Source organism: Petromyzon marinus, chromosome 10 (genome assembly GCF_048934315.1).
Source record: "Petromyzon marinus isolate PM22_M1 ecotype Great Lakes invasive population chromosome 10, UKy_Petmar_22M1.pri1.0, whole genome shotgun sequence".
Lineage (NCBI taxonomy): Eukaryota > Metazoa > Chordata > Hyperoartia > Petromyzontiformes > Petromyzontidae > Petromyzon > Petromyzon marinus.
This window is the reverse complement of record NC_133676.1, coordinates 5,269,722-5,295,884: the sequence shown is the minus strand read 5'-3', so window position 1 is coordinate 5,295,884 and position 26,163 is coordinate 5,269,722. Positions and strand designations below refer to the sequence as shown.

At 48.4% G+C, this 26,163-nt stretch overlaps 1 protein-coding gene across 3 annotated transcripts in view; it reads left to right on the top strand.

Moving 5' to 3' along the window:
- The window catches only part of LOC116941052 (uncharacterized), a 73,327-nt gene that overhangs the window by 14,416 nt on the left and 32,748 nt on the right, over positions 1 to 26,163 (top strand). For all 3 annotated transcript variants that reach the window (XM_032951644.2, XM_032951645.2, XM_076066073.1), the window contains exons 7-15: positions 2,925 to 2,978; positions 3,399 to 3,443; positions 6,062 to 6,088; positions 7,595 to 7,639; positions 9,088 to 9,132; positions 9,293 to 9,346; positions 16,207 to 16,275; positions 23,547 to 23,615; positions 24,253 to 24,321. In XM_032951644.2, coding sequence (XP_032807535.2) covers positions 2,925 to 2,978; positions 3,399 to 3,443; positions 6,062 to 6,088; positions 7,595 to 7,639; positions 9,088 to 9,132; positions 9,293 to 9,346; positions 16,207 to 16,275; positions 23,547 to 23,615; positions 24,253 to 24,321 — 477 coding nt within the window. The remainder of the gene's footprint in view (positions 1 to 2,924; positions 2,979 to 3,398; positions 3,444 to 6,061; positions 6,089 to 7,594; positions 7,640 to 9,087; positions 9,133 to 9,292; positions 9,347 to 16,206; positions 16,276 to 23,546; positions 23,616 to 24,252; positions 24,322 to 26,163) is intronic.

The window sequence follows — 26,163 nt, the reverse complement described above, 5'->3', positions numbered from 1 at the left end:
TTAACCACACACGGTACCTGTGGTGAACATGCACACAAATATGCTCTGGCAATATTTGGCATTGTCTTTGAAACTGATTGTCCTACACCAGAAACAGCAGCAGCCTTGTTTATGTCCTCGCCTCACCAGGCCAAACGCCCTCTATACGGAGCTCTCGCGAGCCCTGCTTGAGCTCCCCTGAGTGGAGGGCCCCATCCGCCCGCCAGCAGTGGCGTGAGCGAGCAATTACAGGGGCTGCGCCTCTTACCTTCTGTGACTGGAAGCGTCCAGCATCGGTGTGCGTCACGCGAAAGCAGGGAAGCCTGCGCTGTCAGCTCTCCACCTCCCCCCCCCGTCCGCCTACGGATACCACAATGCAGCTTCTGTTCTGCCTACTTAGTCGCCAATAGGATAAACATTCCTCCCATTGACATTTCTAAAGCCGATCCCTCATGGTTATGCACGGGTTAAGAGTTCTTTCGGGGGAGGAGGTGGTGGCGGGTGGCAGAACCCCCCCCCCCTCCCCCCCAATATTTTAATTGCATTCCATGCATTCGAAAGTTGACTTGGTCTGTGCGTGTGCGCACGCGCGTGCGTGGTCAGTGACCCGGGAGAATACTTTTGGTGTTTAGTGCCGTGCCCTCGTTATTTCTCTGGGTCAGGTGTGGGGGAATGCTCAGGTGTGAGGCTGTGGCAGTGGTGCGCCCTGCGAATAGTTTCGCTGGAAAAGAAACCCTTCGGGGTGAAGTAATACAGCGCGGCCCCCGTACACACGTGCTCCACCGCAATCCATTTTTATTAAATCTTTCACATCCTCCCCACTCCTCGGGTTACGCATACTATAATGGGGGCATGGTATTTTGAACCCGAATTTACCAAATGAATACTGGAAGAACCATTTATCATGGACAGAAAGTGCCTCTTGGTGGTAAAGAATTTAGGAGAAAAAAATAATTAAATTAAGTCAATTCTAACCATTCTCAATCCACAAAAAATATATTAGGGCCTTCCCACGCCACGCCTGTCACTGGAGTCTTTGACTCAACTTCACTGTGCTTTGTCAGTGCAGGTTGATGAAAGCTGGGGAGGGAAGGACAGGCCATATCGCCACTTGCCACGTGGTTAGTTGTAAGCCAGGGATCGAACTCGGGTCCCCGGATCAGTGTTCCACCACTGGTAAAGGAGCTCCTTGAATAATATCCTGAACGAAGTAACAAATGTGCCATTGCTCTCTCGAGGGTTTATGTGGATTTTTTTCTCTCAGTTTCTCTCTACGCCCACAGTTTGGACTTAAATCCATGATATCCTGCATTAGCCCCTCTCTCCGCAAGGCTCACCAGTTAATCAAGCGGATCGTAAACGCTGACAAACACAACAAATGGCATTAGCTGCAACATGGACGCATTCTGCCAAATGGAGGTCGGACTAAAGTGCCACTACCATCACCACCACCACCCCATCACGGTGATAACTCAAGAGGGGCAGGGCTAAGGAGATGGGAATTCACATCAGGCAGAAAGTGAAAAACACGGCGACTAATACACGAGGGTACGGAAAAAGTGTAGGGATGGCCTGCAGCGTCGAAAGTCTCGCAGTGAAGCCAGGTGGGCTCGTGAGTGCGGTCGTATTTCTTCCAGGAGACAGCCATAATTGTCGGTTTTCTCTCCACTCCGAGTGGTGCAGTTTGAGGGCAGCGCTCACTCCAGGGCAGCGTGCGGCGTGTAGCGCGCAGACAAAACAACTAAAACTATTAACTTTTGTTTTTATGTTACCAGGTAAGGCCCACTGACTGAGCTATATCACTCTTTTTTAGAAGCGACCGGGCCAAACATGATTGCTCAACGAAGTCGCTTATCACGGGCACATTTATAGCAGCCAAACTAAACGCACGTTGATTCTAAATGTGGATGGGGGGGAACTGGAGGGGAAATCCACGCGACCGTAGGGAGAAAACGTAAACTACCAAATATGCAACAGGCGTCAGGGTCGGGAACGAACTCATGAACCTCCTGCATACCAGGCAAGGTAGTTAACATCTCGCCACCGTGGATATACATTAACGCGCACAGCAGCCCTGTAGCACTTCTAGATTAAAGGGCGTTAGATCGGTGATACTCGGTCAACTGAGTTTCATTCCCGGCTCCAGCTAACATCGGTGACAAATGACATCAGCACCTGTCCTTGCCCCCTCCCTCGACCTCGACCAGCCCGCACCGGCCAGCGTGTTTAAGTGCGGCGATGGCATCCCCTAGGGTCGACATTGCCGTGGGTAAACCCTTCATCTGTTGGCGGATTGAGAACGGCTTGAATTAAAACAGAAACTTACCGGCCCGGGAGGACGGTGGCACGACGCCGTCAACGTTGCCGCGACCTCGGGACAAACGTGAAGCGCCGAGCAGACCGCGCGCCACCGCGGTCTGCTCGCGCCTACCGTGAGAGTGCCCTCTCTCTCTGCCCCAGCTCCCCGCACCGTGTGCGTACGACGACGACGAACGGCCGCGACGCCCATCTCTTAGCCGTAACTCGAGTTTTTCATTTTGTCCGGCTGGTTGTTGCGGACAGACGCATTTTTATATTCTTGGGTCTTTCGGTAAAGTCGCGTAGATAGGTTCAAAGGAAATGATTAAATGATGAAACTATCTACGTGACTTTATCGAAGGACCCAAGAATATGAATTCCTGCAGTCACGACAGCTTTAAGTCAAGACGCATTTTTCTTTATTTACATGTATGTCAAATGAATCTTGCGAAATAAAAGAAGTGGGCTCGCCCCCCCCCCCCCCTCGCAATGCTACGGAGCTGGTGCCACATCTTTAACGTTCATCAGCCCCCACTGTTGGGGTTGTGTGAGTGTCTGCTCGCAAAGGTGCGAGTCTCTATGTACTGCTCCATACAGCTCTGTACACACGCGTGGTTTGATGAGAATGATCTTTTTTTCTATTTCAGGGTAGGAAAGGAAAACCGGGAAGGGATGGTGCCCATGGTGAGAGAGGACAAAAGGTGAGCGAGATCATCACCACCGCCTGCACCACCAGCACCAAAGACAACGATCCCCTGTGTAGCCTTAACAGACTGCTGGGCCAAGTGCTGTTAGCGAGCACCTATGAAGGCCGGCACGACACACGATGGGGTGGGTGGCCAGCATCACGCTGATGTTTACACACCACACCAGGTACCCATTTGAGGCTGAGTCGACCTAAGGGAGGCCGAGGACCGGTTAAGATAATAGTGACTGGTGGTGGTGAATCGAACTCGGGTGGCTGGGTTCGTAGCGCAGCGCGCTAACCACTGCACCACCGCTCCCCACACCGCTAGCACCATCGCCAGCACCGCAGCTTCACGCTCTACAGCTACGCCACTGACCGTTCATCTCCTCGCTCGGAGTTCGTCTCCCTTAAGGGTGTCGCCTGTAACCCACAGGGCGACGCCGGGGTGCCAGGAACCCGTGGAGCTGATGGCGCGGAGGTGAGAAGCCCTGGCTTGAGAATTTTTCGTGAAAACTTTTATTGATATTTTTCAAACGAGTTTACATTTGCGAACAGGTTGTAATACATGTGTGATGAGACAGATGGGTGTGTAACTATTCAAGTCAGTGTTGTCCAACCCCTTTCTTTTACAAAGCAGAATTTATCGAGGAATTATTGAATGATTGAGGTATTTAATTTCCGTGAAAACATTAATGAAAGAGGTCTATTAATTTTGATTTAGCAGCTGATTCCACTTTTTTGATGATATCCATAACTATTCCATTTTGGCCTGGAAGCTCTCCAATTTTTTCTATCTGTGAAGGGCCGTGATTGCCTCTTAACGTCTGGAACATCCTCCTCCCCCTCATCTCAAAAATCTGTCATAGTACTCGCAGATAAACGGAGAGGTGCATGCTCGTAATGATATTGAAGGACGGAACGAGGAGGACATGGATCAACGGAACATGTGCAAATTAAAGCATCGTATTGATCGTTTGTAAAATAAAGTGGCTTTGGGCAGGACACGGCTCGGGTAAAGTGACTATCGCAGATGAAGAACACCGGCGACGCTACGTCAGCTCAAAATAAAACAACGCTCCCGTGAGGATGACCACTTCTTTGAGATGTGGTGACGAAATCGGCTCATGATGACATGGGGCGGGCAGGGGGGGGGCTTCATCCGGCAGTGGCTAGAACATGGCTGCTGGCAATATTGAGGCGTTGCCGTTACGAGCGTAGGGTACACAGTTGATGCGCATTGTGTTGGACGGCTAAGAGGGGGCTCCTGTGAGCCTGCGTTTGTGCCCTGGGGGGGGAGGCGGTGGGGGGGACTGGTGAACAAAAAAATGAACGTCTGCGATTGTCTGCAAATAATTTTTCGTTGTGGCGGCTTTGATCACAAGCTTCTCTCTGATTTTTAATCGTGAACTTAATTTGTCCGTAACAAATTCGGTAATGTGTAAAAAACATAAAAACGAGTTTGTTAGCCCGCCGAGAACAAGCGGTGTGCTTTGAGTGTTGGGAATGCAATCCGTACATGGGACATTGGGAGGAAAAAAATATTGAAAGTCTTCCAGTCCTGCCCAGGGATTGCTGGCTGTGGCTCCAAGTCACGTCAGCAGTGAACTCCATCTTGAGTTTTCCAGCCAATAAATCTATGCACCCTCTACGTATGTATGTGTGTATGTTGAACGTAGCCAACCGTGCTAACCGGAGTGAGAATAGCCCAGCAACACCCCCTGGTCCATTGGACGTCGACTCTTGTTCTTTTCTACGTCATTATTCTCATTATTTACCAGCTCATCTCAACTACGCCTCTGGCCAAATCACCCAGAAACGCACCAGGTTTTGTCAAAACTCGCAAGCTAAGTAAGGATCGAGCCTGGATAGCGCCTGTGGATGGGTGACCACCACACCCGGCGGGTTATCATAGGCAGCTGGTGCGCAGTTTCTCGGTGGATCGTTGCATCGAAGGAGCGTGATGGTTCTGGGGAAGCCTCCATCCTGCAGTGGATTGAGCACTTCTCGCGATGGTGAAATGACCCAGGCCTTTTTATGTTAAATCCTGATGAGTGAAGGTTTCAGAAGGAATGGCGCAAGTTCTTGTTGACAGCTGTGGTAAAGAAATTATTATTTATTATGTAAACATTCATTTAATTGGTCAATACCACTTTATTATGTAGAGGACTGCAGAGCTTGGGCAATTGTTGGCACCGGCTCATTGCGTGGCTGCCTTGTAGCTATTTTATATTCGATATTTATTCAATTTCATATACTTTAGCCCCTTGGTGTTAGTTAAACTTTGAACCCTTATTATAGTAAGACTTGTTTACCACTTATTTAAGATTTTAGATTCCTATATGTTGAATGTATGCACCATCCTGCCAAAGTAAATTCCGTGTCTGTGTGAACTTTCATGGCGAATTAAACCCTTTCTGATTCTGTGGTTCCTCGCGCCTCTAAATGAGTCGTTCTCACTCTGTGTGGGCGAGTGGACACTGTGCGCGTTACGAGCCGAATCTTTTTTTCATATTTCTATAATTAAAGGCGTTCAGTTGGGTAATTTTCACAAAACACGCTGCCGTACGCCCCGAAAACATTCTAGCAGTCGCGTCCATAACTAATCTTCATTCCTTTGTTCCCTCACCGATGTTCAAAGTAACATTTCACCCGTGCAATTTGCAGTTTCTTATTACAAAACCGAGAAAGGACCCCCCCCCCAAAAAAAAGCGAGCTAAGTGCCCTCCTAGCTCTGATGAGGCCGGCACTTTTTTTGTTGCGTGTTGTCGTTGCCGAGAGGACATCCCCGCGTGCGCGGTGGGTCGAGCTTGCCAGGTGTCGAGAGCCAATTTGGAGCCCTGAAATTACAGAGGGGCTGTGCGCCAGAGGAGCGCCTGTGTTCTTGCGTTCAGCTGCTCTTCTGCACACCCCAGACCTTCAACCCCCCCCCCCTCCGCCCTTTGCCCCCTAGCTGTTGTCGTCCGCGTGGGTTTTTTTTTTGTTACCGTTGATTCTCTTAACAGATATATTCCGCTTCCCTTTGTTGTGTTCCCTCGTGGTAACGTGTGGTTTTGCGATTCTCTTTCCTCCACTTTTTTTTCCCCCTGGAAATCGCAGGGCCGGCCAGGATTTTCAGGAGAGAAGGTAATCACGATAAAGTGGCATTGTGTGTGGCCTCCTCTTCCATTGTACTTAACCTCACCCCCCTCACCCTCCCTCACCCCCCCCTCAAACTCTCCTCCTGCCCCCCCCCCCCCCCCATTCACCGCCACCCATCAGTGATGCATCTGTGGTATTCGCATAAAGATGCAGTCACCTCCTAAGTCATCGTCGAGTTCTTAACGATTCACTCGTCCCACACATTGATTCATTTCAATTAGTTCGGTGGTCTCAGTTTGATTCGAGCATCACATAAAAAATAAAATGTTTCCTGTTATTTGCACTGTCGGTACTGTACACCTTGGGGGGGTTTTCTGCCTCATTTCTGTAATCGCCTATATATAGAAAACATTTTAACAGCAACATAGTTTGTTTTCATCAATTGTAAATATACATTATTACGTGCCCGATTATATGCACATTTGTGAATGTTAATTGCTTAATCAACCAATCTTTGCATGTCAAATCTTAATTTTTTAACGTATGTATTTTTTGGCTATTTCCTTGCCTGTCCTATATTTTGTGTTTTGTATTGTTGTTGTAACATTCTGACCCGCCCCTACTGGACATCTGTGAAAAAGGGCTTCACAGCTCATCGGATTTCTCCAGGATAAACGAGGAATCTGATGCTGTTAATGCACATTACGCATCTAGTGCACTAAATAGTGTGTTCCCACACCACATTGTATTGTGTCAACCGCCTCTGACCATATCACCCGCAATCCACCTAAATACTGTCAGATTTCAGAAGCTAAGCAGTGTTGAGCTCAAATAGTGCTTGGATGGGCGACCACGGCCCAACGGTAGCGCGTTTGCTGCTTGTGGCAGAGGTTCACTGTTCGAATCCATTTGACCGCCCTGGTTAATACTGCCGTGTAGTAATAATAACACTTCTACGCTGCGTCTGCTTCACAGTGGACATTAAAGATTCCCCGGACTAGAGTTGACCATTGTGTGCCGGCGTCAGGGTCAAAATTTGCCAAATTCGAAAAATTACCTGCAAATTACCCAAATGTGATTATACCAGCAGAATAATGGCCATTTGCAGGCCAGATGCGAAGTCACCTTTGTGCTCACAAGAACAGTTGCTACTGGTGGTGCCCTTTCAAACGGTTTAGGACGAGCTATGATGGAAATCGCTCTGCGATACCGCAGCGTAATAGCAGAGCACTATATCAGCATCAAATCATCGTCACCAAGCATTCCAGGTGTTATAGGCTGTCGGGCTCCATGCTTGACAGCAGAGAAAAATGCAGTAAATGACCTCAAGATACCTCTACATTCATGCTCCCCGTTAGTCGTCAAAGCCTCACAGTCCACATGGCGCGGGGAGGGCCTCATCCAGCAGTGGATTGATCGAGGGCTTGTTGTTCGTGTCCATTCGAAACCGTCTTTAGCTTTTTTTTACCGCAACATCGCCACAAAGTCACAGCGCTCTCGAGGACTCGGCAAGCGGTGCCCTGCCTGACTGTCTCTCGTCCCTCTGTGCAGGGTGACAGGGGTCAGTGCGGAGCCCCCGGCGAGAAGGGAGACAGGGTGGGTGAGACCCGAGCGGTTAACACGGGAGATGTTTACACTGATAAGAGTGTTTACACCAACATACACGTGTATCAACAAACATACACATGTACAACCATTCCCACGTGCAAACTATACAGATGTACAACAAAGACAAAGATAAAGATCCCCCCGTATAGCCTTAACAGACTGTTGGGATAGGTGCTGTTAGCGAGCATCTATGAAGGCCGACATGGCGCACGTGGGGTTGGGTGGCCAGCACCACGCCCGACCGCCTTTGTCTCCCGAGTGGCGATGTTTACACATCTCATCAGGTACTCATTTGAGGCTGATTCGACCTAGGGGAGACCCAGGACCGGTTGAGATAATCGTCACTGGTGATTGCCATGAGCAGGAATCGAACTCGGGTCGCAGGGAGGGTTTTTATGAAAACAACTCAACACATTTGTCAAGAACACTGCATCCTTCATAAAAAAAAAATATATAACCTGCAACGTTTCAGGCGATGGTCCTTCTTCATAGCACATGAGCAAAGGCCAGAGAGAGAGAGAGTGGACTATAAGAGTTGTAGATTGCACTTTACACCATGGGGCCTGATGGGAATTGAATGTGAAAAAGTTTCCTGATGACCAGTTTTTAAATAGGTGTTTGAATAGTGACCTCGTAGCAACTAATTAGTCGCAGAAAAAAGAGTTTTAAATAAACTAAAGTATTACCATATAAAATCATTTTGTATTAAAAGTGAAAAAATACATATGGGACAAGTATATATTTGTGTAACTATGCTTATCAATGTACTGGAATCATATTTACACAGGCGTATGCATCAACAATCTCACACGTATGCACACGCATCGAACTGGTATGCACGCATGTGTAACTCTTGCACATATTTGTAATGGGAACGTATTTACACAGAACATGTACACACACAGATGTACGATAGTCACATAATACAACATTTGACGCCGCGGTGGCGAGATGTTAACTACCTTGCCTGATATACAGGAGGTTATGGGTTCGATCGCAAAAGCTGACGCCTGTATATTTGGAGCTTGCGTGTTTTACCCGTGGTCGTGTGGATTTTTCTCCGGGTCCTCCAGTTTTTCCCTCCACATTTAGTAACGTGCTTTTTGATTATTTGGCTGCTAGAAATGTCCACATGATAAGCTACTTCATTGGGCCACCATTTGTGGCCAGGTCGCTTCTGAAAGAGAGCTATACAGCTCAGTGAGCCTTACCTGGTAAAATATAAACAAATTTGTTTAGTTTAATTGTATAGTTTGACCCGTACATGCAAGCATATGCAAGTCATGTAAACTATCACCGTCACACGAGACTTTGCAAATCCACATCAGCGAAAGCGGAGCGCGCCATCACGCCTTGGCAGCTCGACGATGATTGATCACCGCATGCCAATAACCCACTTAACAGACAAATCTTGTTTTGTTCCTCACGCCTGCCAGGGACCAGACGGGCCGAGTGGCCCAAGGGGACCCGAAGGCCCGAAGGTAACGGCGCCGTGCGACGTCACAAAGGCGGCACCCGCGGTTGACGGCCTCCCGTTTGTCGGCTCGCCCCGGTCCGTGGGAAGGGAGGGGGGTGGGGGGTGTTGCGAGCCCTTTGGCGTAATTGTGATGCCCTCGACTAATGTGAGCATCTGACCTCCAGGGGCCTCCAGGACCTACAGGTGAACAAGGCCTCGAAGGCATCCAGGGACCAAAGGTACGGTTTGGTGCAGGGGTGGGGGGGCGGCGATGGGTCTAATTGAAACATTCCACGATCTGCCCGGGTGAGATATATTCGGAGCGAAGCGTGTAATTCCTCGAATGGCCATGGTCCACGGGCCACTGAGCGTTGCCGCCGCGGTGGCCAGATGTTATCTCCCTCGCCTGGTTTCGAGGAGGTCGTGGGTTCAATCCCAACCCTGACGCCTGCTGTATATTTGGAGTTGTCTCTTTCCCCGTGGTGGCGTGCATTTTTCACCGGCTCCTCTTGTTTTCCCCGCCATATTTAGACTCAACACGCGTTGAAGACTATTTGGCTGCTATAAAGTTCCACGTGATAAGCTGCTTCGTTGAGCTATCATATGTGGCCAGGTCGCTTATGAAAAAGACCTACATAGCTCGGTGGGCCATACCTGGTAATTAAATTAAAATAATATAAAGCCGAGAGCTTGCAACCATGATCGTTAAGCTGCATACCGACTGCCCGGCCAGGGTTAGGACATTTTTTTCCGAACGGGATTTGTTCAGTTGGCTGCATAATGCGGCCTCTTATTCTCTGCAAAAGGTCAACATAATGAGCATGCTGGCCAGCTCTGCGTCCAAAACTAGAAATATAGAGCCGCCGTTGTTAGCCGCAAAGAATGTGAGAATCCTACAGAATGCAGAGATGTGCTGAGAGAACAAATGTCAGATGAGACAACATTTGATGTTACCAGAATATTGACCGGGTCGCTGGTAGACTGGAGTTAGTATGTGCCGCGTGAACAGTAGTCGGAGCCATAGCAGCGCGAGGTACACTGGATATGGTGTGCTGGGTACAGACATTTTGTCTGCGTCTCTAACCCATACAGACCCGGTTGGAATTAAACCACACCGTGGTGTAAAATGTACGAGAAACATACGTGGTACAAGGAAGACCTCGGCAAAGCGCTTATCAGCTATGCAACTTACTTTACGCATTTCTTTACTTCACACGAAGGCTCTTCTTGGAGCGTCGTCCGTAAACATTGACTCTAAAGCAACGGCACCGTAATTATGGCATTACTGTCACGGTCACGTGCGCCACGGACAGATAACGGGTGGGGAAATCTGACAGCTTTACGAATGTTGGCTCCTCATCAAACCACCGGCAGCAGTGGGTTAGCACACAGGTGTCCGGTTGGCACGCACGTCTGGAATGCTCGGAAAACGGCCGTGCCCGGTTTATTAAATTGATGAGCGGCTTAGGGCCCCTCCCTCGAATCGCTGCTTCCCACGGCGGGTTTGGTGCGGTCGGGTAGACGACGGCTGGAACCTCGGGCTCGGTGGGTCAGACGCGTGCGTGCGACGCTGCAGATGTTGACAGCTGTGCATCGGGCAGGCGTGGCCGCGCGTGCCCGGGCCTTTTCCATTCAGCAAAAAAAAAATCCAACTTTTACACGCGTATGATGGAATTTTAATGCCCGCAGTAGGGCCACCCATTGGTGGGAGCACAAAAGTGGCAATTTTTGACCCAGGGCTTCACACAAGAGAGGCAGAGGGCACCCACAACGGGGCCGTGTGTGGTTTTTGTTGTTGCCTGTCGCTAATGAATAAGGGGGCTCCACGTGACACTCTGCCCTGGGACTCCAAGAACTGTCTGTGTGGCACAGTTATTTAAAGTGGATAGTTATAGTTTATGATGGGGATTATTTCTCCAAAGAGGTTGTCGAGCAGCATTATTATCGATGGCTGAGTTATTATTGAAAGTGTTCCAAATAATGATTGCGGTAAATATGTTTTGTCAGCGGTGATCAATGTTGTAAATATATACCAATTTCGCTTTGGACAGATTTAGTGACCTTTGTTTGTAAAATCCTGTGATGCACTCAACCACGTGTCACTTGACATACATTACAGTGGTAGTACAGCAGCAAGAGGCCTGCATTGGGATCTATGGACAAGCCGTTACTTTTCTATATTATGCTTTTGTCGATAACCATTCTACTCCTGTGGCTGCTGCTGCAGCAGAAAATTCTGCTGTTGCTGATGACCATTCTTCTATTGCTGCTGGTGATAAACACAATGCTGCATCTGATTGCTGCTGCTGTAAATTCTGCTGCTGCTGATGACGACCATTATTATTTTGCTGCTGGTGATAAACACAATGCTGCATCTGCTGCTGCTGCTCCTACAGCCTCTGAAAATGATGTTGACGCTGATAATGATGTTGGGTGTTTGATTGTGCACGGTGGAGGCTTATGTGCAACACAGTGACAGTAAAAGGGCCAAATGCAGTCTCTGTGCTGCCGCTCCTATTAACCGGTCTACGCCGCAGACGGCCCTGGGCTGTGGCTGACTTGTCTCGCTCTCCGTGACTGCGGCGATGTTTTTACTGTGCTTTGGGTTGGATTTCACCTGTCAAACAAACCAAATTGGTGAAAGGTTTTTTTTTTCTGTTTCTTCTGAATAGCTGTCTGGACATTTCTGTCAGCCTCAGTATGTGCGTTAAAAAAACGATAGCTACCCGTGAATTTACAGATTAGGTTGTTCAAAAATAGAAGGATTGTTTTTTGTTAGTTTGTTTACACGGCATACATATAGGCATTCCTCGTGTCAGCGCATTGCCGTACAGATGGACGGGCATTCACTTCTCCCTGAGAGATGCTGCCCCGATGACGTATGTGGCAATGACATACAAGCGTGGCGACACGCGGGCAAGGGATCCTAACGAAGGCACCACCGACGAGAAATGCGCATCGATCGCATCGCTCACGCCAGGACTACTCTACGATGTTTTTCGCTTTCGTTGTCTCTCTCTCTCTCTAGGTTTCAGCATTCGGAATGTCGCAACGTCTTGTTTCTGCTGTGGGCTCGGCGATAACGAAGAGTTGTCAAGCAAATGGGGCGCACGATGCAAATTTCGCTGCCTTTCTCTTACAAAAGGACTGACGCTTCGTGCTCATGCCTAGTGTTGCGATGGGGCCAGTCGTTGTCGTTTCACGCGGAGGCAGGGCTGTTATTGACGAATGTGTTGGGTCATTTTTGTTTGTTATTTGTGCTCATGCACCACCACTGCCAACGCATGCTCACCAAATGTTTTTTTTTCTGTTACAATTCAAAGATTGACTTTAAAGTTTAACTTTGGTTTGTAGCAAGGTGCACATTCGATGCTCAGAAACGTATTTTTATTTCCACCATCAACAGCCAGGGTCAATCCGCTGCTGCACGAAGGCCACCCCACGTCGTTCTCATCCCTCGCGGCACTGAGATTCCACGATCCATCTCACTCCTGCACGCGAGCTAATGTTATCTCTCCATCTCTCTGGTGATCTGTCATTCCATCACCTGTCTTGTCCTTTGGCCATCATCCCTTCTAGCCATGCCAAAGCCTGTCACTTACGTTGTTTGACAGTCAATACGATGTCTCTGATTGGCATTGTTCCCTGAACTACGCGTCCATCTTTCGGTTTCTCGATGTAATTCCCAACGTTCATCATTACGTCATCCTCTGTGTACTTTTCCACTTCTTCCGTTTTTCTTCACGGATAACCTTTCATTCACTTTCATCGCTTTTGTTTTTTCAATGCGTAAAAGTTTGCCAATCTAAAGAATGGCTGCCTGGGCGCTATGAGATTTACACTCTTGTTCGCGTTTTAGTGCCTTCGTTGGCATGGAGGCACAGACTGAGCCATCCCATGTGTCTGCGTCGGCGTAAAAAAAACAAAAACAATTCTAAAAGCTTGAGAATGATTTAAGTTGGCAACGTTATTTACGACAGCGTCAAGACTTCGGACTGTCAGCAGCGGGGGAGTTTTTATTCTCTTTTACATTTTTTTTTAAACCGTGTCCTGGAAACGCGTCGTGAGAGCGTTGGCGTCGGTGGCTTTGTACTCGCCGTACCAGCTGCTCAGTTTCAATGCCACCCCGCAGATACTCTGGTTTGCATGCCAAGCGTCTTCCGCTGTACGGGCAACATCTGAAGATAAGATGCATCGGCTATCGTTGTTTCGAAAGCATGTTTTGTCCACGATAATTGGAACGTCATTTCCGACCGCGATATTGCAGAGTTAAGTCACCTACACGATACGAGCTGCCAGAGTTTGTACACGCAAAGCCGTCACTGAAAGTCACATTTTTATTTTATTCATCGTTGATGCAAACAAATAATGCACAAATTAACCTGACAAAGAACGTCTGACATTTGCACAACTCGCAGACACAAATACATTAGTATCGCGTGACAGAATTCCAGATTCATATCCTGCTATCGCGGCGACGGCAGAGGTTGTGCCTTCAGATTAACTTTGTCCGGACAACCGTGTTCACGATCGACGCAGCATCAGTGGCAACCACATGAAGTGGGGCCAGGGAGGAGGGGGGCGGGTTTGACAGTTCCCCCCCCCCCCTCAGTAAAGGCCAAGGACGCCTCGGAGGGGGCATTTCGCACTGGGCTTCCAAAGAAATTTCACCGGACCCTGGTGGCCATTGAAATCCACATCAGATTTCAGAAAATGTTTCCAAAAAGTAGCTCCCATAAGGCACTGCGTGGTCAGTGACATCGAAACGAATACTCCTCGAACAGCAGAGCCGAGGAAAATGCTCCATTGCCAGTTGCAAGTAGGTTTCCCACCTGTCCTGTGTTCCCAGGTTCGTCAAACTTTAACTTTTTTAATGACAGTTTTGTCATTTGGGAGATATTCTCTGTCCAAATCATGTGTCCTGTTTGTGTTTCATTTGTAGCTCAGAGACGCTGACCCGAGACGTGATATGTCCCTGCGGCGTGAGGGTGGCACAGGCTTGAGAATCCCTAGGGGAATGTCGCGGCTCTGGAAACACACTGGCCAATGTCTGCGGTCTCTGACGCCACAGCGTAAACCATTTCGTCCGTTGCCTGACTCGAGGACATGTGGACGCGGAACGGTATTGTGGGAAAAGACGAGTTTATTGTCAATTACCCTGGACCGGTGGACATCTAGGTGCCTCGTGGGTCACTCGGCTTGACTTGCGGCAGAGTCGGTCAGGGTACTCGCCCTGGTGCGGCACGATGAATTATTGCCACTTGAACAGCTGAATGCAATAAAATTACGGGAGGTGCATTGCAAGTTTTTTTTTTACAGTCTATCACATTTTGTACAAATGAAACGATGGTTAGCCTGCAGCGAGCATGACTGAGTGCTCTGAGAGCTTATCTCTGTGTGTAACAACGAGCGGCATTGAAACGCGCCGTTTGGAGTGTCTGTGAGGAACGCAGAGCAGATTTCTGCGATTTTTTTGTTTGCGACTCGGCGCGTCTGAAAATGGGTCACGAGATGGCAAAGCTCACTGGGCTGCCTGACCTGCAGCACGACGGCCTGGCGCGTAAATATCCCAGCGTGCCTCTGCCGGCTCTGAATGCGCTGAAAGCGGCCCTTTAAAATTAAAACATAAGGTGCATTGTGGCGGTTAACAAAATTCCCTTTCACGGGATTTGTTGTGCCGTGCGTGGGTGGAATTCATGACACATGCCAGGCAAATAAGTATGCAGGAGATGAACACTCTCACGGTGACCCAGTGTAGTGCCGCTGAGATTATGGGCAGGGGCGGTGGTAGCCGTGGGGGGGGGGGGGGGTGTACAGAGCGGGCTGTGTGCGCGCACAGAAAAGGGCTGTGGTAGCCCCAGGCTACTGATTCAGACGGCAAAAGCTGCCATGTTTTGTTTCAAATTAACCAGTTGATTCCTGCTTTTCAGTCTGAAAGGCGGGAATCAAGAATAATTTCAGCCTGTAACTCGCACAGTACTCGCTCGCTCTCGTAGAAAAGAGAGAGAAAACAACTCAGAGACGCGAGGAGGAACCGATGACGAGTGGGAGGGAGCCACATCATTATCCGGCACCAATCATTGCCCAAGCTCTGCTTGCTATGTGTGGAGACAAAACATACAACTCGTGATAAATTATCTACCTTCTGTTGCGACTAACATGGTGACTCTTCTGCCTGTGAACTTCGCTCACCAATTGCACAATCCATGCTGAGGGCCAAGGTCTACCAGACTGGTCGCTTTGTCTCACCCACGACCGTGTTCAACCACCGCCACATCGTGACTCACTTCGCTTTCAGCTTCTTTGCTCGCACCGCTCGCCTTTGGAGTTCCCTCCCATCGTCTCTTTTTCTCAAATGCTCGTATCCTAGATTCATTGAAGAAACGTACGGACTCTCATTATTTTTACTCCCAGTTGCGTTATTTGTTGCTGACTGTTTGGCGTTTTAGGTCTTTGGGCCCGAGTTCAGCAACAGTGGAAAAAACAAATCATGGAGGCTTTACAAACAACGGGAATATTACTTTTTAAATGTGAATACATTGTATTAGGTAAAACGCTTTGTCCATTGCCATGGGGCATCATGGGGAAAATCAAATATCTTAAAACAAATATTTTTATTTATAGGTAGCGACAGATTGGAGCTCGGCTTACATTATCTTGAATCATCTATGTGCTCCTATAACTGCACAGCTTTTGAGCAGCTTGGCAGTGTCATAACTTTGCACGTGTGTGCGCGCGCGTAACTTTGCACGTGTGTGCGCGCGCGTGTGTGTATGCATGGGGAGCGGTGGCGCCGTGATTAGTGCACTGCGCTAGGAACCCAGCGACCCGAGTTCAATTCCCGCTCACAACCAATAACAATGTCCAATTTTTAACCGATCCTGGACCTCCCCTTGGTCGACTCAGCCTTAAATGAGTACTTGATGCGGTGTGTAAACATCAGCACTGGGGAGACAAAGTCGGCCAGGCGTGGTGTTGTCGACCCATAACCTCGTGCGCCGTGCCAGCCTTAATAAGTGCTCGCCAACAGCGCTTGCCCCAACAGTCTGTTAAGGATATGTGGGGGATCTTTGTCTTTGCATGTGCCTGTGCCGGACAGGGAGAGAGGGGCTTGCCTGGCCCTCCAGGTGTGCAGGGGGAGGCGGGCGTTGGACACCCAGGACCTAAGGTAAGCAGGCCTTCACCGCGGGACAGCAGAGGCCACGGAGCAGCTCCGCGCGACCTGCCTGCTGCTACTCACAGCCCCAGACAGACGGCGCCGACGTCTTCGCTCCAGTGCCGGATTACCCGAGGAGCAAAACTAGCATCTGCTACGGGCCCCGCACTTTCAAGGGCCCCGCGCTAAACGCTTTCAAGCCATCAATTCCGGTTCAGTGATTCTGCACTTGCTCTATCACTACAGTACTATACTGCCTTCAACTTTTATGAACGACTGGGTGTTTAAGGTTAGCGATTTGTGGTATTATCTGGCTGTATAGCAAATGAAAAAAAAATGCAAGTTAAAAATGTGTGTTTAAATATGTACGTGTTTTTAATTTAGGGCCTCTTAATAACATATGGTACAGGCCCCGCACTAGCTCTATCCGGCACTACTTCGCCCGCAAGAGCAACGCGCAGACATGCAATGCCTCGCTGTCTGAAACGTTTCCTACACAGCCATCGCTGTTAGTGGAGAAAGTACGCTTCTTGACGCTTCTTGCAGAAAACGCTTTTTTTTACGAGTGTCTCTCAATGTTCTTTAAATGTTTTAACTTCGTACAATTGGTTACCGTCCCCCATTTGCCCAGGAAGCAGCAGAAATGTTTAAAGTGATGGCCAGAAGCGTTTATTGGATAAGAGAGACAGAGCTTAATGAAAGGCACCTTACATGCACGGGCGTGCTTCTTCCTTTTCAGCCAAATTCTGATCGCTAAAGCCTCGGTGTATATCGTCGTTTAATGCAAAAAAATAATCATCGGTGTTAACACTTTGTTATTGCTGCATTGTGCTTTCCGACATTGCTGAGCCCATCTGTGCCATTGGGGCCGTCAATAAATGACGTCACGCGATTTTGGACGATTTTTGACTCCCCCCCACCCTCGTCAGATGGCGTCACAAAAAATCAGACCCTCCCCTCAAATATGACGTCACAAAGCTCTGCCCCCTCCCCCCCCCAAAAAAAACATGCTTCAAATCGTTTTACACTATTGTCATTGTAGTGCGTATTTAATGTGCCGCTTGCACTCTGATGTTGTAGGAGAAAGTGTAACGTGTCTATTTATTTAAAGTTGCGCATTTTAATGTGACGTCACATTTCTCAAACCCCCCCCCCCTCGTCACACATCGTCACAAATGTCTGACCCCCCGCCCCGCCCCCCCACACTTTATTGACGTCACTTTAAGACGTTTACTTTTGCTCAGCTGCAACTTCGAGAGATGCCAATGCAACGGAGATCAAAAGAGCGGATCGCAGCGGGCAAAACCGCGGCGTGCCTCGGGTCACGAGTGGAGATTTCAAAGCCGAGTTCTTTCGCCGCGCCTAGCGGCATCATCACTCGCCACGCATTCGGATCATTTGAGAGACGAGATTCCTGGCTACTCTCGCGTTACCGTTCATCGAGATTCGCGGCACCGCTTCAGAACCGTCAACAGTGACGCCTTCGTTGCCCGCAACCATCCCGGTGGGAGGTCTCCGTTTGGCTTTCATAAATCACGAGCAAAAATGCCCTTCCTCGGCCGCGTGCGGGCTTCGTGCCGGCCGTCACAGAATGTGCAAGATTCACGGGATTCATTGCGAGTGGGAGTCAGGAGCAACACGCGTGTACCTACGTGTGTGTGTGTGAGTGCGTACGGGGAGCTGTAGTGTAGCGGTGAGCGCGCTGCGCTACGAACCCGGCGATCCCGCTCACGGCCAGCACCAATGACGATTATCTGAACTGGGCATGGGCCTCCTCTAGGTCGACTCAGCCTCACATGAGTACCTGGTGCGATGTGTAAACATCGCCACTGGGGAGACAAAGGCGTAGTGCTGGCTAGCCACCCCCTCATGAGCCGTGTTGGCCTTCATAGTTGTTCGTTAACAGCACTTTCCCCAACAGTCTGTTAAGGCTATGTTTGTATGTCCGTGCGTGCGAGAAGTGGTGGCGTAGTGGTGAATGCACCGAGCCGAGTTCAATTCCCGGTCATGGCCAACCACAGTGAACAAATATCTGAACTGGTCCTGAGCCTTGTCGATTTCGAACCGGCCTCATTGTTGAGTACCTGGTGCAGTGTGTGAACGTTCAGCGCTGGGAAGACAAAGACGGCCAGACGTGGTGCTAGCCACACCGTCCCCTCGTGCGTCTTGCCAGCCTTAATAGGTGCCCGCTGACAGAACCTTGCATCGAGAGTCTGTTGAAGCTCTCCGATGCGTTTTCTAGATTGTTCCGTGTGTGGTTAGGCACGATGTCCGACGTTTCGCTCCGCGTGATGGAAGAACCTTCTCTAGGAACCGCTGGGTTTTTGGTTCAATGGAAACAAAGAAAGCTCCTTTGGCGCATCCACGTGGCCCGACGCAGCAGGCCCAACAGACGCTCGAGGGCAGTGGTTCTTCACGTTTACTGCGGCCTTACACCCCTTTTGCTTCTCAATCGTAAAAAGAAAATGCATGTGAATACAGTGAGAGAAAAAAGTATTTGATCCCCTGCTGATTTTGTACGTTTGCCCACTGACAAAGAAATGATCAGTCCATAATTTTAATGGTAGGTTTATTTGAACAGTGAGAGACAGGATACCAACAAAAAATCCAGAAAAACGCATGTCAAAAATGTTATAAATTGATTTGCATTTTAATGAGGGAAATAAGTATTTGACCCCTCTGCAAAACATGATGGCAAAACCCTTGTTGGCAATCACAGAGGTCAGACGTTTATTGTAGTTGGCCGCCAGGTTTGCACACATCTCAGGAGGGATTTTGTCCCACTCCTCTTTGCAGATCTTCTCCAAGTCATTAAAGTTTCGAGGCTGACGTTTGGCAACTCGAACCTTCAGCTCCCTCCACAGATTTTCTATGGGATTAAGGTCTGAAGACTGGCTAGGCCACTCCAGGACCTTAATGTGCTTCTTCTTGAGCCACTCCTTTGTTGACTTGGCCGTGTGTTTTGGGTAATTGTCATACTGGAATACCCATCAACGACCCATTTTCAATGCCCTGGCTGAGGGAAGGAGGTTCTCACCCAAGATTTGACGGTACATGGCCCCGTCCATCGTCCCCTTGATGCGGTGACGTTGTCCTGTCCCCTTAGCAGAAAAACACCCCCAAAGCATAATGTTTCCACCTCCATGTTTGACGATGGGGATGGTGTTCTTGGGGTCATAGGCAGCATTCCTCCTCCTCCAAACACGGCGAGTTGAGTTAATGCCAAAGAGCTCCATTTTGGTCTCATCTGACCACAACACTTTCACCCAGTTGTCCTCTGAATCATTCAAATGTTTCCATTTAAAGCTTTCGTGACTGCAGGGATTCATCGTATGGGTTCTTTCGGTAAGGTCACGTAGAATGGAGATAAAATAATAAAAATAATAATAACAGAATAAAATTCTCACGACGTTTTGGCCACAACACAAGTAGCCTTCCTCAGGTGAAGAAACAGGACTGTTCGGAAGACAGCGCTTGAGTGAATCCTGCCAAGCTTGACAGCGTCTTTTTAAACTGTATGGGAGGAACAGAGCGCCTTGACAAAGGAGTTTATATATAAGTTAGCATGTAACTGTGGGATTAGCATGATGTTGGTATGAGGGATTAGCACCACGGAGAGCAACGAGCTTTGTTCAGATGGACGAGTCCATCTATGTACGGAAAGGAGGAGGGGGGAGAGGAGTTTACATATCAACAGTAAATTAGCATCTAACTGGGGGATTAGCATGATGTTAGTATGAGGGATTAACAGCACGGAGAGCGACGAGCTTTGTTCAGACGAACGAGTCCATCTATACTCTTTGGTTTTATTCGGTAAAGTCACGTAGATAAAATAAAACAAAATTAAAGAAAATTATTAAATCACGACGTTTTGGAGGCAACACAAGCTTCCGTCTTCAGGTGGAAAAGTCAACGCGGAATATCTGTGTCAGGTGCACAGTTCAGAGACAACAGGGATTATATACAGGTTAAGGGAGGGAGGAGGAGTCAGTAAGGGGGCGTGGGTGGGTGGGAGGGCTGGGTTAAGCAGCCTTTTGATAGGCTGCTGCGGGTAACAACCACTTCGCACTGCACGGGAGTGGGTAAAAAACCCACCTTTTGTTATGGTGCGTGTTGGATCGGGGAGATTTTGAAAGCGGGTGCAAATGGCTGATGCTGCGTGGGGGGTCGGGGAGATTTTGAAAGTGGGTGCAAACGGCTGTTCAATTATAAGGTAGCTGAAGTTTGATATACAACCACTGAGAAAAGAGGCAGCTAACGTTTGACTTGATTTAAAACATCTTTCCAGTGATTGCTCAATTTGAAACCATCCTCTCAGTTGAAGTTGTGTCTGTGTTTGTAAATCTGGATGGCCTCTTGGACACATCTCTGATAATAACCGGTAGGTTTGTAGAGCACCTTGGTATCGGAGAAAACAATATCATGATCACCCACAGCGTTGTAACAATGATCAGCCACGGCAGAAGAATTCGTTCTGCCATGTTTCAAATCTGATTTGTGCTCGCGAATTCAGTCAGAGACATGTCGCTTTGTCTCCCCGATATAGCAGTCCCCGCAGGTACAACTCAATTTGTAAACACCGGGGTACTGGAAGTCAGGAATAACATCCTTTTTAGGCGGGATCAGATCACGGATTTTGTGCACTGTGTTAAACCGGACCTGGATCTTGTGTTTGTTTAGAATTTTGGAAATCTTTTTAGTAATGCCTGCTATGTATGGTAACGTGATGATTTTGATTGGAGTGTCAAGTGGTTGTTTCTGTATGGTGGGAGAAACAGCTTGGCGGATGGTACGGTCAGAGTAACCGTTCATCTTGAGGGCCAAATGTCCATGTTTTAATGCACTGGTCAGGTGGTGTTTGTCAGAAATGCAATTAGCCCTATGGATTAACGTTACCCTACATTGCGGGGGTCACAAAAAAGATCTCCAAAATCCTGAATAAACACAAGATCCAGGTCCGATTCAACACAGTACATAAAATCCGTGATCTGGTTCCGTCTGTAAAAGATGTGGTTCCAGACATTCAGTACCCGGGCGTCTACAAACTAAGTTGCCTCTGTGGTAGCAGCTACATTGGAGAAACAAAACGACAAATCTCGGACCGCACCCGTGAACATAAAGCAGACTTGAAACACGGTAGGACGAACACCTCAGCCGTGGCAGATCACTGTTATAATTCAGTGGGCTCACATGACATTGACTTCTCCAAGACGGAGGTTCTCTGAAAGCCATCCGGCTACCATGAGAGATTCGTTCATGAGGCTATCCACATATACAAACACAGAGACAATTTCAACCGAGAAGATGGATTCCGGCTTAGTAACCATTGGAAAGACGTTATAAACCATTTCGGTTCTTGATTGATTGTATTTTACGGTGACTTTCAGACTGCAGTCCATTCGCTGGCACTGCCTATTAGTACCTATCACACGACGGTCAATAGTATAGTTTATAGCATTTGTATAATAATAAATAGTATAACAGTGTAATGTTTAACATAATTCATAAGGCAACATATAGTACCGTAATTGTATAGTGAATATACAGCAGTGTGGTATACAGTAGGGTTAGTAGAATAATACATAGTCTAATACTACAAGTCCAATATTTTAAAGTCTAAAGTATAGGGTAGTGTATAGTAACGCATTGTATAATTCAAGGGTGGGGTTTGTCTATGGATACGATATTATACAATGTAGTTCAGATTGGAAGGTATAATATTGTTATGTATAGTAGTCTAGTTTATAGCATAGTTATAACGCAACACAGGACAGAGCGGCGCACCGTGGCCATTTCCTCCTCTTCCCCCCCCCCCCTCCTCCGTTCCGAACATAGATGGACTCGTCCGTCTGAACAAAGCTCGTCGCTCTTCGTGGTGTTAATCCCTCATACTAACATCATGCTAATCCCCCAGTTAGATGCTAATTTACTGTTGCTATATAAACTTCTCTCCCCCCTCCTCCTTTCCGTACATAGATGGACTCGTCCGTCTGAACAAAGCTCGTCGCTCTCCGTGGTGCTAATCCCTCACACCAACATCATGCTAATCCCCCAGTTACATGCTAATTTATATGTAAACTCCTTTGTCAAGGCGCTCTGTTCCTCCCACACAGTTTAAAAAGACGCTGTCAAGCTTGGCAGGGTTCACTCAAGCGCTGTCTTCCAGACAGTCCTGTTTCTTCACCTGAGGAAGGCTACTTGTGTTGTGGCCGAAACGTCGTGAGAATTTTATTCTGTTATTATTATTTTTATTATTTTATCTCCATTCTACGTGACTTTACCGAAAGAACCCAGAAGACATTCAGATGTTCATTGGCAAACTTCAGACGGGCATGTAAATGTGCTTTCATGAGCAAGGGGACCTTGCGGGCGCTGCAGGATTTCAGTCCTTCATGGCGTAGTGTGTTACCAATTGTTTTCTTGGTGACTATGGTCCCAGCTGCCTTGAGATCATTGACAAGATCCTCCCGTGTAGTTCTGGGCTGATTCCTCGCCGTCCTCATGATCATTGCAGCTCCACGAGGTGAGATCTTGCATGGAGCCTCAGGCCGAGGGAGATTGACAGTTATTTTGTGTTTCTTCCATTTGCGAATAATCGCACCAACTGTTGTCACCTTCTCACCAAGCTGGTCGTGTAGTCCATTCCAGCCTTGCGTAGGTCTACAATCGTGTCCCTGACATCCTTGGAGAGCTCTTTGGTCTTGGCCATGGTGGAGAGTTTGGAATCTGATTGATTGATTGCTTCTGTGGATAGGTGTCTTTTATACAGGTAACAAGCTGAGATTAGAAGCACTCCCTTTAACAGTGTGCTCCTAATCTCAGCTCGTTACCTGTATAAAAGACACCTGGGAGCCAGAAATATTTCTGATTGAGAGGGGTCAAATACTTATTTCCCTCATTAAAATGCAAATCAATTTATAACATTTTTGACTTGCTTTTTGTCTCGGTTTTGTTGTTGTTATTCTGTCTCTCACTGTTCAAATAAACCTACCATTAAAATTATAGACTGATCATTTCTTGTCAGTGGGCAAACGCACAAAATCAGCAGGGGATCAAATACTTTTTTCCCTCACTGTAAATACATAGGGTGTGATGAAACAAAGTTGTTGTACTCACGTGCCCGTGTTTAATTTGTGTTTCGATTATTTACCTTTAAAAAAAAAATCTGCCCATGTTTCGCAACCCCAGAAAGGGCATCACGCACCCCTTAGGGGGTGCGTGCACGCCAGGCCAATCCTCGTCTCTGTGTGTGTGCGTGTGGGCGTCTTGTGCGCATTTCCTAGGGCGACTTTGGTTTCCCAGGCAGAGCCGGACCCGCCGGCCCCACTGGGATCGGGGAACCTGGGCTACCGGTGAGGCAGCGCAGACACGGCGAGAGGCCTCCTCCTCCGCACTCACGCACTCCGGCACAGCCGTCTTTATTCGCACGCGTGTCGCTCGGGAAGACCGACAACGGCCCGGTCGTAAATGGATAACAACGTGGAGTGACAGGTCAAGAAGTCGTATCTCCAAACTTATTTTGACTAACATTACACGCGCGTGTGTCTTGTCTTTGTGTGTGTGTCTTTGCATTGAGTAGCCTGGCACAAGCACAGTGGGGATGTCGCCGCCACTTAGTGGCGAACGGCGGTTGTCGATGTTGTTGTTGTTGATGATGATGTGAAGGCAGTGGTGGCGCTGTGGTCAGTGCAACTGTGCCTTGATCCCACGCAACATGGGTTTGGTTTCTGGCCATGAGTGACATCAGTAGCCAGCGATACACCAACCTGTTCTCAACTCGACCGTAAATGAATATGTGGTGCAGTGTCCAAGCATCAGCTGTGCGGAGACAAAGGCGGCTGAGCGTGGTTCGTCGAGTCACGCCATCCTCTCGTGTGCACCGAGCTTCATATCAGCCCTGACATCCTTGAACAGGCAACACGCGGGGTTCTTTTACATGTATGCTATTTGTATGAACGTGCGCCTGCGTTGCCCGTCTGTGCTGCTCAGGGTGCACCAGGACCTCAGGGACAGCCGGGCGAGAGAGGCCTCGCAGGGGAAGGGTTGCAGGGCGCCAAGGTTCGGGTCGCACGATGCGCCGCGTCACACACGCAACAAAGACAAAGATCCCCCGTGTAGCCTCAACAGACCGTTGGGGCAAGTGCTGTTAGCGAGCACCGAAGAAGGCCGGCACGGCACACGAGGGGGTGGGTGGCCAGCACCACGCCCGGCCGCCTTTGTCTCACCAGTGGCGATGTTCTAACACACCGCACCAGGTACTCATTTGAGGATGAGCCGACCGAGGTAAGGCCCAGGACCGGTGCAGATAATAAATCGTCACTGGTGTTGATGGTCGCGAGCGGGAATCGAACCCAGATCGCCGGGTTGGTTGTGCAGCACTCTAACCGCTAGACCACCGCTCCATCACACACACGCACGCGATAACCCTCTCAACAACCTCTATCTCGTTCTCCTCACGTGAACCCCGGTCATCCTCGCAGCAGCAGCGGCTTTTGGCTGGCCGTCGAACAAATAATGGTCACCGCATCGCGCGCTGTCAGGTGCGCTTCTGCGGCCGTCTCTGGAACGCTCTTCCTTCCGATATTAGGAAGCCACTGGAGCTATGCACTTTTAAATCTAGATTGAAAACTCATTTCTTTCGAATTGCTTTTGTGTGTTTAGTTTGTTGTCCTTCCCACACACCTCCGATTGGCACGGTTGGCTACGTACGGTTCGAAAGAAGTTGAATATATATACTTGTGCACAAATGGAAAATGAAAAACCCTCCAGTGTGCGACTGTGGTCATACAGAACAGACCGTACTACACATAACGATATGATGGTCGCTCGTCAAATACGAAGGAGACCATCCCAGCGCTACACTACTGCTGCTCCTGACACGGTTTTCTGGCGTGACCGACTGAATGTGAGATTGTAGTGATTGCTTTGCATCTACAGCAGTCACACGAAATAAGATTTTTGTTTTTTTTTTTAATCTCACAAATACGATACAATAGCAGAGAGAGAGAGAGAGACAAAGTTTACGGCGAGAAACAGAGAGTGGGAGACAAGACGGGGCAAGATAATAAAGCAGAATTTAGATCGAAACGTGTTCCCAAAGTGACAACGCGATTGCATATTGCATTTGCCTCCTCGTTTCGCAGGACGGAGCCGAGGGATTTTGGACGCTGCGGTTTCAGGGGCTTGAGTCCCGTGTATCCCTATGCTTTGGGTGGTGGTTTTACACCTGCTCCACCAATTTATTAATTTCCTGCAGGAATCTCCCTGCTAATTAGCCTGGGCTCACGTGCTGCCATGTTACGTTTCATGGGCTGATCAATCTCAACCAACACTCACTTTCGAAGACAGACGTAATTTCTGCCATAAACATACGGCGCCTTCGTACAATAAACGGTGCGCGTTGTGTGAGCATCCATTGGCTTTGTGATGTTTACCAACTCTTAAACTGATGGCATTGAGTCAATTTAATAAATGCATAGTTTATGTCTCATTTTTAACATCAGAATCCAAATGCTAATGACAATTACCAAACAACAAAAAAAATCTCAATTACTGAAAATCGGCGATGACGCAAGCCCAGCGGTAGCTCGTTCGCCGCTTGTTGCAGAGTTATCGCAGTTCGAATCCGGCAGGCCACCCTGGTTATTGCTGCGGGTATTTTTATACAAATACTACACGCCACTTGTTTCACAGTGGATGATAAAAGGTGCCCCGACATCATTCGAGGCGAGCGGTCCCTTTTGTGCCTCCATTCAAGGTCCAACTTCGGCAAATTGAAAAAAAAAATGCAAATTATTGAATTGGGATTATAAATGGTGCGAATTGGCCCCTGATTGCAAAATTACTGCAGACTTATGTATGTGATTCACGGCGCTCGCACTATAGCCCTGCACTATAAGA